At 33.1% G+C, this 11,925-nt stretch overlaps 1 protein-coding gene across 1 annotated transcript; it reads right to left on the bottom strand.

Annotated features, from left to right (window-relative positions):
• Nucleotides 1-4,627: 4,627 nt before the first annotated feature.
• Nucleotides 4,628-10,371, bottom strand: LOC114539705. The gene is made up of 16 exons (XM_028560320.1): nucleotides 9,859-10,371; nucleotides 9,140-9,254; nucleotides 8,823-9,031; nucleotides 8,588-8,647; nucleotides 8,146-8,204; nucleotides 7,763-7,844; nucleotides 7,398-7,562; nucleotides 7,120-7,256; nucleotides 6,782-6,893; nucleotides 6,550-6,636; nucleotides 6,185-6,455; nucleotides 5,982-6,065; nucleotides 5,788-5,860; nucleotides 5,641-5,700; nucleotides 5,318-5,502; nucleotides 4,628-5,208 (listed from the first exon to the last, which is right to left on the bottom strand). Exons 1-16 carry the CDS (start codon nucleotides 10,369-10,371, stop codon nucleotides 4,628-4,630), a joined length of 2,793 nt encoding a protein of 930 aa, XP_028416121.1.
• Between the last annotated feature and the right edge of the window lie 1,554 nt (nucleotides 10,372-11,925).

Raw genomic sequence — 11,925 nt, 5'->3', positions numbered from 1 at the left:
TTTTGTGTAATATATCTCGAAATACACCCCATGTTTCAACAAATGACGTATTTTGTAAAAATATTACAAAATCAGGGGTAAATTTCGGAAATATATGGTACAAGTTGTTTTTGTGTAATATATCTCGAAATACACCCCATGTTTCAACAAATGACGTATTTTTGTAAAAATATTACAAAATCAGGGGTAAATTTCGGAAATATATGGTACAAATGTTGTTTTTGTGTAATATACTCGAAAATACACCCCATGTTTCAACAAATGACGTATTTTTGTAAAAATATTACAAAATCAGGGGTAAATTTCGGAAATATATGGCACAAATGTTGTTTTTGTGTAATATATCTCGAAAATACACCCCATGTTTCAACAAATGACGTATTTTTATAAAAATATTACAAAATCAGGGGTAAATTTCGGAAATATATGGGACAAATGTCGTTTTTGTGTAATATATCTCGAAAATACACCCCATGTTTCAACAAATGACGTATTTTTAAAAAAATATTACAAAACAGGGGTAAATTTCGGAAATATATGGCACAATGTTGTTTTTGTGTAATATATCTCGAAAGTACACCCATGTTTCAACAAATGACGTATTTTTGTAAAAATATTACAAACAGGGGTAAATTTCGGAAATATATGGCACAAATGTTGTTTTTGTGTAATATATCTCGAAAGTACACCCCATGTTTCAACAAATGACGTTTTTTGTAAAAATATTACAAGATCAGGGGTAAATTTCGGAAATAATGGTAAATGTTGTTTTTGTGTAATATATCTCGAAAATACACCCATGTTTCAACAAATGACGTATTTTGTAAAAAATTACAAAAATCAGGGGTAAATTTCGGAAATATGGTAAATGTTGTTTTTGTGTAATATATCTCGAAAATACACCCCATGTTTCAACAAATGACGTATTTTTGTAAAAATAATAAAATCAGGGGTAAATGTCGGAAATATATGGTATGAATGTTGTTTTTGTGTAATATATCTCAAAAATACACCCCATGTTTCAACAAATGACGTATTTTTGTAAGAAATATTACAAAATCAGGGGTAAATTTCGGAAATATGGTATGAATGTTGTTTTTGTGTAATATATCTAAAATACACCCCATGTTTCAACAAATGACGTATTTTTATAAAAATATTACAAAATCAGGGGTAAATTTCGGAAATATATGGTATGAATGTTGTTTTTGTGTAATATATCTAGAAAATACACCCCATGTTTCAACAAATGACGTATTTTTGTAAAAAATATTACAAAATCAGGGGTAAATTTCGGAAATATATGGCACAAATGTTGTTTTTGTGTAATATATCTCGAAAATACACCCCATGTTTCAACAAATGACGTATTTTTATAAAAATATTACAAAATCAGGGGTAAATTTCGGAAATATATGGTATGAATGTTGTTTTGATGTAATATATCTCGAAAATACACCCTGTGTTTCAACAAATGACGTATTTTTATAAAAATATTACAAAATCAGGGGTAAATTTCGGAAATATATGGCACAAATGTCGTTTTTTGTAATATATCTCAAAAATACACCCCTGTTTCAACAAATGACGTTTTTTAAAAATATTACAAATCAGGGGTAAATTTCGGAAATATATGGCATGAATGTTGTTTTTTGTGTAATATATCTCGAAAATACACCCTGTTTCAACAAATGACGTATTTTTGAAAAATATTACAAATCAGGGGTAAATTTCGGAAATATATGGGAATGTTGTTTTTGTGTATATATCGAAAATACACCCCATGTTTCAACAAATGACGTATTTTTATAAAAATATTACAAAATCAGGGGTAAATTTCGGAATATATGGCACAAATGTTGTTTTTGTGTAATATATCTAGAAAATACACCCCATGTTTCAACAAATGACGTATTTTTGTAAAAAAATTACAAAATCAGGGGTAAATTTCGGAAATATGGCAAAATGTTGTTTTTTGTAATATATATCTCGAAAGTACACCCCATGTTTCAACAAATGACGTATTTTTGTAAAAATATTACAAAATCAGGGGTAAATTTCGGAAATATATGGCACAATGTTGTTTTGTGTAATATATCTCGAAAGTACACCCCATGTTTCAACAAATGACGTTTTTTGTAAAAATATTACAAAACCAGGGGTAAATTTCGGAAATATATGGCACGAATGTTGTTTTTGTGTAATATATCTCGAAAGTACACCCCATGTTTCAACAAATGACGTTTTTTGTAAAAATATTACAAATCAGGGGTAAATTTCGGAAATATATGGCACAATGTTGTTTTTGTGTAATATATCTCGAAAATACACCCCATGTTTCAACAAATGACGTATTTTTGTAAAAATATTACAAAATCAGGGGTAAATTTCGGAAATATATGGCACAAATGTTGTTTTTGTGTAATATATCTCGAAAATACACCCCATGTTTCAACAAATGACGTATTTTTGTAAAAATATTACAAAATCAGGGGTAAATTTCGGAAATATGGCACAATGTTGTTTTTTGTAATATATCTAGAAAATACACCCCATGTTTCAACAAATGACGTATTTTTAAAAAATATTACAAAATCAGGGGTAAATTTCGGAAATATATGGGCACAAATGTTGTTTTGTGTAATATATCTCGAAAATACACCCCATGTTTCAACAAATGACGTATTTTTGTAAAAATTAAAAATCAGGGGTAAATTTCGGAAATATATGGTACAAATGTTGTTTTTGTGTAATATATCTCGAAAATACACCCCATGTTTCAACAAATGACGTATTTTTAAAAATAGTACAAAATCAGGGGTAAATTTCGGAAATATATGGTATGAATGTTGTTTTTGTGTAATATATCTCGAAATACACCCCATGTTTCAACAAATGACGTATTTTGTAAAAATATTACAAAATCAGGGGTAAATTTCGGAAATATATGGCAAATGTTGTTTTTGTGTAATATATCTAAAATACACCCCATGTTTCAACAAATGACGTATTTTTGTAAAAATATTACAAAATCAGGGGTAAATTTCGGAAATATATGGCAATGTTGTTTTTGTGTAATATATCTCGAAATACACCCTGTGTTTCAACAAATGACGTTTTGTAAAAAATATTACAAAATCAGGGGTAAATTTCGGAAATATGGCAAACGTTGTTTTTGTGTAATATATCTCGAAAATACACCCCATGTTTCAACAAATGACGTATTTTTGTAAAAATATTAATAAAATCAGGGGTAAATTTCGGAAATATATGGTACAAATGTTGTTTTTGTGTAATATATCTCGAAAATACACCCCATGTTTCAACAAATGACGTATTTTTATAAAAATATTACAAAATCAGGGGTAAATTTCGGAAATATATGGCACAAATGTTGTTTTTGTGTAATATATCTCGAAAATACACCCCATGTTTCAACAAATGACGTTTTTTAAAAATATTACAATATCAGGGGTAAATTTCGGAAATATATGGTATGAATGTTGTTTTTATGTAATATATCTCGAAAATACACCCTGTGTTTCAACAAATGACGTATTTTTGTAAAAATATTACAAAATCAGGGGTAAATTTCGGAAATATATGGCACAAATGTTGTTTTTGTGTAATATATCTCGAAAATACACCCCATGTTTCAACAAATGACGTATTTTTATAAAAATATTACAAAATCAGGGGTAAATTTCGGAAATATATGGCACAAATGTTGTTTTTGTGTAATATATCTCGAAAATACACCCCATGTTTCAACAAATGACGTTTTTTGTAAAAATAGTACAAAATCAGGGGTAAATTTCGGAAATATATGGTATGAATGTTGTTTTTGTGTAATATATCTCGAAAATACACCCCATGTTTCAACAAATGACGTTTTTTGTAAAAATATTACAATATCAGGGGTAAATTTCGGAAATATATGGTATGAATGTTGTTTTTATGTAATATATCTCGAAAATACACCCCATGTTTCAACAAATGACGTATTTTTATAAAAATATTACAAAATCAGGGGTAAATTTCGGAAATATATTGCACAAATGTTGTTTTTGTGTAATATATCTCGAAAATACACCCCATGTTTCAACAAATGACGTATTTTTATAAAAATATTACAAAATCAGGGGTAAATTTCGGAAATATATGGTATGAATGTTGTTTTTGTGTAATATATCTCGAAAATACACCCTGTGTTTCAAAAAAGGACGTATTTTTGTGAAAATATTAGAAAATATAGGGTGCATATGGGACATGTCTGGTAAGAATAGGTGTAACTTTTTGAAATGTGTTTTAAATATATTTAATATATCATATAAATACGTCAGATCTAGAAGACAATGCAGTACCCCCTGGGATATTTTAACACAAACACGTTTTATTAGATTGTCTGTACTGACAAAAGCTGCAGCTACGAATATGACAATAAATAAACAATGTGCGATTATTTTATTTTCTGAAATGATGTACAGAACCTTACATGCACAATTAAATCCGTGAATCGCCTAATTTGCAAGACACTGCTGCGTTCATATATTCATATATTATGGGTGGGAATTCCACAACGAATATTTTTTCTGCAAGGACTCCAGCCCTGGGAGTGGGTTTGTTCCTAGCACGCTCCAACCACTTCATCTTCACTATCGTTGCCAACATTATCGCTATCACTGTCGTAACTATTCAGCTCCTCTGTTATTGTATACGAAATTTGTATTTCATCACCAACAAGTTCCCGAACATTGGTAAACGGTTGAAAATGTGATATAAGCACGCCAAGACGGATTTTCTGTTGTTCTACTTCTTGTCTTACAACAGCAATGTCGCCCATGGAATACAGATCTGTATCAACCTCCTGTAAAATTTTTATGTCATTAACATAAAATTTTACTACATTTTTCATCTCAGCCTCGAGTAGCCCCATTTCCTCCGAACATCTTTCTCTCAGTTGGTAACAGTCCAAAATTTGCTGCCTGAATGGTTGTGAAACTAAAGCTACAGCGGTTTGGGAAGTACCACGTTGTTCAAATATGAGTGAAGAGACAACGTCATTGAAGGTATATGTTTCGTATTCTGTCGTATCATCTAGTTCATGTAATGTCTTGCAAATATTTTCCCGTTCTTTTAAGGAACGCCTAATTTTCCTTGTGTGCTTTTTCACAACTCTCTCGATTCTGCTTGCTATTGCTTGACCATCTAAAAACGAAGCGTTACGTCAGTTTTTCAAACCGTACAACTACTGCATAGTTTCCCTATGTTTGAAGTGATTTTCAATATATGAGAAGCTTGATCATCTGAAATATACCTGCATATTTTTTCTTTAACTCTGTCATAAACTTGTATTCTCTAGCAGACGAGGTAAGATCACAATCGAGACTTTCCAAGCGCTTACGGTAATATAGCAACTTGAAGTGGAGGTAGTCGGGATCGGATCTTTTCCATCTAACTATCTGGAAATTTCTTTCAGTTTCCAGAAGCATTTTATCTAATCTGAATGATATATATATATATATTATTATTCATCATGAAGCAGCAGACTTCAATATCAACATTTATTTATCAATTTTTTTTAAATTACTCACTTACTAAGTGCTGTGGATGTTAATGAAAATGTTTAATATCACTTACTTGGACATTTCTTCCACGATGCTATTGTCATCTCCCGACTCTCGCAAAACACTTTCATCTCTAAAAATTATATCACCCAAATTTAAAGAATTGAAACCGTGTCGTGGGTTGAGTTTATTATAATCACATAGTTGCAAGTAAACCAACCTTAAACAATAATATCGTTGAAGCTTTCCAAAATATTGTTCCTTCCACGGCTCAAGTCGCTCTACCAGCCCAGCTACAATAAAAAAACAAGCATGGCACATTTGCTATGCTGTAAACAAGTTTCTACCCCATGGTTTAGGGCTGAGGGTTACGCTTGTAGGGAATGTTTCCAGGTATTACTGTTAGGCACATACCTTCGTTTCTACTTCTAGCGTGTTTATGAGAGAAATACTCCTTCTCCTCAGCCAGCCAAGTGTCAATATGGGACATGTCGAAGTCTAAACAATTAATAAAATACATCTAAAATGCCACGCAACAATACAAATATGACATTTTTCGTATTTTCAATAACAAACTTGATAAATCTTCATTCTTGCAGGGTTAAATAATATATTACCCGGAATAGTATCCACCATTTCATCAAATGTCTTCGTTGCCGTTTTTTGCAGTTCCATTGCACGCACCATTCGTCTCCTCAACCTTTCTCCAAGTTTTGACTTACTTTGTCGACCATAATGTAACAAGCAATCAGTTAATGCATCAATTCGCCTGGAAGGAGACATCTCCTTAGTAATTGATGCAAATCCCCTCAAATACGACCACAAACGCTCCATTACTTCACCATCAGTGAGACCGAATCCTGCTATGCGTCTAGGGCTATACATAATCTAAACGAATGAGAATACGTATAATGTAGTTGACTGTTTTTGGTTAGTTGTTCTTTTGATTCTTGCTCTGTACGAAAGAAGTGTAAATGTCTACCTGACATTCAGCTTTATGACCGTAGACATGAAATACCGGGATAGCCAAATCGATATGGTCTAAAACGTCTGAGAACTCCGCAGAATTCTAAACAACACAATATATTTCAATTCTTGAATGCTATGTAAACTTTGGATACATTTTAGAAATATGTGGTATATTCTGAGAAATTAATAAAAATATTCCGGAAAATAAAAATGAGTATATATATGACAAGTTCCATGCAATTTACCTGCAAATGGCGGTGAAGAATACAAGAAATGTCATACAAGACTTTGTAGCTAACATTCGCCTCCTTTGTTTTTGACACCATTTCCTTAATAAGCCAAACAGCGTACGAAATTCTAAATACAAGAAGCATTTTATTAATTAATATGCTGTAAATAAACTGCTTATTTAGAAAGGGGAGGGGTGAATAGTCATATTTTTCTTATATTGGTGTCCGACATAAACATACATGGACCAACTACATGCACTCCCAAATTATCACGTTTCGAGCCTACATACAACCCATGAACTTAGTTTACTTTATTTACAAGCAATTCATAAATTGTACTGTGCATAATGTACCTTTCACCATGTTTTAAATTTACAAAAGCTTTCGGAAACTCATGTCTGCATGCCCTGCCGAATATCCCCGTCTCGTCTAACCCTGCAAACCTTTGGTTCGATCGTAATGCATTTCCAGCCAAGAAATTGTTGCAATCCTACAATTTTGACAAATATTGTTTCAAGTCAAATATCATGTATTAGAATATCTCAATTTGTTTTGGAATATATATAATACATGTATAATATTCCTCAAATACTAAGGAATTGTAATTGTAAACAGTAGAAATATTGCATACACTTTCAGAACTCTTATCCTGATAATTGGCAACAAAATTATCCACTATATGCTGATCAGCAAACAGAATGCCAGTTCGTACAGGATCTAACACGCTAGAGCCAGATGATTTCTTTCTCGGTAGTCCAAAGAGAGCATCAAAAGACTCAAATGAGACACCATTCTCCTTAAAAATAATTCATCAACCAATACGAATTAATCAATATCTTCCTATTATATAAGGAAATACGAAAGACGGTAACTCTAAATTGCGGTCGTTATCCAATTCACTTGAAACAGTGATTCCATAGATCATTATGTCATTTAAGGTAGCTATTTTTTGTGTTTCTCCAGCAAATACAGGGTATTGCCAAAACTTTAAATTACCTTAGGGCATGCTGGACAAACATTTTCTCCATCGCGTTCAGGACATATATCCTTCAGTTCACGTAAGTCAAACCTAAAATGCCTAAATGTTTATTTAATAAGTGCAAAATTAATTAAATAATTAATTATTTAATAGGTAACATTGTATGTTTTAAAATTATAAAAAGAAAAGCCCTCTGCATTCATTCTAAAACAAGACAAAGTTTATTTAGTGTAATAAATGCATTAACAGGCCTGGAAATATAAAAATATATAGCAAGCTTATTGCAAAAGGTGGTCATCAAAATTATCTGCAAATACAATATTTAGACAGAGAATTAAAAGACAGAGAATTAAAAAAAATATTTGAGAAATTTATGAACAAAAATAATTTATTAATTTACCTAAACTCCTCAAATGCATCCAACATATTTCGATAAATTTCAATAGGCTTGTGAACAATCTAACAATGAAAAAGATACACAAAATGGAAAACAATATTGGAAACACATTGTTTACTCTTCAAAATGTCACAGTAGCTGTTTAAGATTTAATTTCTTCAATACAATTCGTGAATATTAATCAACCGCAAACAACAATTAGCTAATTATAAAAATGTGAAAATGGGAGCTTCAAAAATTTAAAGTCTGGACATCAGTTTTTAAAATACATTTATCTCATGCCAAACCCACATTCTGAAAAATTGCCATGCCCTTTTCTATAACAAATTAACCCTACTGAGCAGCATTGTGTCCTATGCAGAGTGCTGGTGCTTAATTGGTTAAACAACAATTACAGATTATTTGCTTGCATCATGAGCAGAATTGTTGAATCTTTTATACATACATTTATCGCTTGAACAAAATGTTGTCCTTCATTGTGGTAATTAATTACCACTTCATGTCTCTGAAAAAAATTTGATAACAAATAAATGAAATTCAACTTTCAAAAGAATTGATTGATACAAAATGACAAGTAGTAATCCATCTCAAGTAACATTATTGAGTATTAACTGCAAATGAGAAATATATTATCATACAACTGTACAAGTTATATATTTGCTATCATTATATGTACTTACAGGAAAATTAGAGAATGCAGGAAGGGATGCACAACATTGCTGAACAGACACCTTAGCAACAAGAAACATTTTTTCCACCAGTTCCATCAAGCCAAATGTAAAAGCCATTACAGGTTTGGTAGGAGTAGCAGGCCAGAGACCCAGCTCAACCAATGTACATGCTTCACTTTTACATCTGCAAAACCTCACTTGATACTCGTGTTGAAAACCTGTGTATCATAAAAACACATTTTTTTAGTGAAACCATACATACAGTAGTAATTATTGTTCTAGTCATCTTCCAGTATGAAACATATAAAACCTGATTCACAACCAACCTTTTTCATCAGTGATCAAAACAGGTTTAAAATATTCCAAGTCAGGAAATTCGCAATGATGATGTGGATTTATTAGCTTTGGTGTTTTAATTTTAACACTAACAAACATGTTTTCCTATTAAAACAATAAAATAGTCTACTTTACTTCAATTATATCAAAAAATTAATTATGGGAAAGACTTTGTTACTGAAAACTTAAAAAGAACTTTAGGTATTTTTAATCACTTAGAACTACTCTCAAAATCATACTTTCATAATTGATTAATCACTGTCAAGAATCAATTAAGAATAATAAATTGGCAAGTAATGATAATTGGGAGCAGCTCTGTGTTAACTAGATGTGTGGGCCATGTTAAGCGACACTGTGCCAGCCCTTGCCCTCTGATGAGCAATACTGTCTGGCATTAGACAGAGTATAATACTAAGGTAGGGTACACATTGCATGAGAGATGGGGCTGTTAACCTATTATTACAGCATTCACTCTTGATGAGCAAAATTGCCTTGCTATAAACAGAGAATTATACTAAAGTCTCAGGCACATCAGTGCACAATGCAGAGACAGAGACAGAATGATAATTGGGGTTGGGGGGGGGTGTTGGTTGGAGGGCAATATTCATATATTTGTGTTCTGCATTATTTATTCCTTTTGAAGTCAATTATTATTACAATATAAAGTTAACATGAATGACTGAAATGGGTTGCAGTTGGCCTACTTTACCTGCCATTTCTCTGGTGTATGAAAATAATTTTTCGTGTTGTGAACTTCGACCAAGCACTTGCAGCAAAAGAAAGAGTAAGGCCCACAGTCTTTACACCGAAATTCTGGATTTTCAGACAAGCAAATGCTGCAAAATGCTGTGTGAGGAATACAGCTTGACAATCTGAATGCCCTTATCAAATATTCTCGCTCCTTTCTCCACGACGAAAGAAGTCTCAACTTTCTTTTGTTGTGCGACGAAAGGCTTTCTCCTTCTTCGTCTGATTTCTCTCCAAAAATACTCGTATCGTTGCACAAATGATCTGCTTCATGATCGCTTGTCTCATGAACATGTGCGTCGCTAGATTTTCCTGACACATCTTCGCTGCTACAACACCTAAGAAAGCCTGTAAAATCTAGCTCTAAACGCTTGTTTTCCTCAACAATCTTCCCCGTGCGACTAACGCTTAACTCGTCGAACTCGAAGCTTCCCAAATCCTCCAAAAAGTCTTTGGTTTTTTTTCTTTTTGGCATACTTCAACTCGATAAAGCGCAATTCATGTAAATATTACCGTAAGGCAACGAACATGCAAACGGCATAATTTGCGGTTTTATGCATGAGAGGACTCGAGGGGATCCCATGACGCAGTATATATACTGACACGGCCAATGATTTTGTCAGTATATATACTGGTGATTTCATGTGCATCGGGTGTCTCATCAATAGCGCCCTGACTACTACTACTACTTCTGGGTCTTCACCAATCTGTCGCATGACCTGCTCTAAAATGACTACATAATCAAATGTTAAATACATACTGTGACCATGGTCACTGATTACAGATCCATCACTTGCAATGTACATTGGTTAATCGCCTACAGGAGGTAAATGGCCGAAATCCCCCATTAGGATAATCGACATGCCACCAAATGGGATATCCTCTTTTCCTGTACCTGCACATAGTCTGTTGTCAAGCCATGAAAGCATCTTATGTCCAATCATTGACATTTCATAAATAATGAGAAACCTCTTACCTTCCAATCTGAGCTGCAATCTCTGTAAGGAATCGCCCTGTAATTCTCTGTATTCCTGAATCGGAAGTTGAGCTGCGGAATGCAAAGTTGGACCACTAATACTGAATGCAACAATTCCAGTGGTTGCTGTAACAATACATTGGTCTTGCAATACTTGCTTTAGGGCACTAATTAAATATGTCTTACCTGTGCCAGCAGTACCACTTACAATCATACGAAGTGGATTGCATTCATCATTAGCCATGGATGCAGTGATAATGTCAAATGCCAGTTGCTGTTTGTCATTCAAGGTCCCTGGGTCAACCACCACTTGTTGGTCACCTATTTGATACTGCATACCTTGCTCCTCTGTATCCCTTCTCTATTTAGAAATCTATCCAGGAGATTCTCTCAACAAATCCCCAGGCATACATCTTGCTGCTTCAAACCAATCCACTGCCTCGTTATTTGCCATTTGATTTCTCGCATCCTCATAATGTTGGTTGAGTGTACATATCAACATCCAGTCCTCAATTTGCTCTTCCTCATTAGGTTGATCCTGTTCGTCATCGCTTTCATCCCTACTTTCATCAGTTCCATATGTCTCATCTGTCTGTGCAGCATGGACTATCTCTGTTTCAATAGAATACCCAAATACATTGTCTCTAGCAAAATCTGTCTGAAGAAATGAAGCATATGTATTAATGAACATATCATCAGTTTCGTCCATATTGTCCCATGCATTTGATGACTTACCTTCCCATGGTTTAAACTTAATGAGTTGATACTTGCAGTATTTTCCAAAGGTAGGGTTGCCAGGATTGGCTGTAACCTTTGGAAATGTCCTGACAATGTAAGGATTCACTCGTTTTGTCAACTCACCTCTGACTTTGGTGAACTGAGATGCATACTGCATCAAATTCAACTAAGATAACCCCTTGTACCTACTCTCCACTTTTGTCCGCTCTCCATAATCTTGAAGAACAGAATTCTGAAGTACTTCCTCTTGTGGATTTTCTGCATCAAGGATCACCTTTCTACTGTTTTCTAAAGAAACAGTAACAAAACTATACG

This window comes from Dendronephthya gigantea, unplaced genomic scaffold (assembly GCF_004324835.1).
Source record: "Dendronephthya gigantea isolate DGI-Jeju-01 unplaced genomic scaffold, DenGig_1.0 000214F, whole genome shotgun sequence".
NCBI classification, from domain to species: Eukaryota; Metazoa; Cnidaria; class Anthozoa; order Malacalcyonacea; family Nephtheidae; genus Dendronephthya; species Dendronephthya gigantea.
This window is presented reverse-complemented; position numbering and strand designations above follow the sequence as displayed.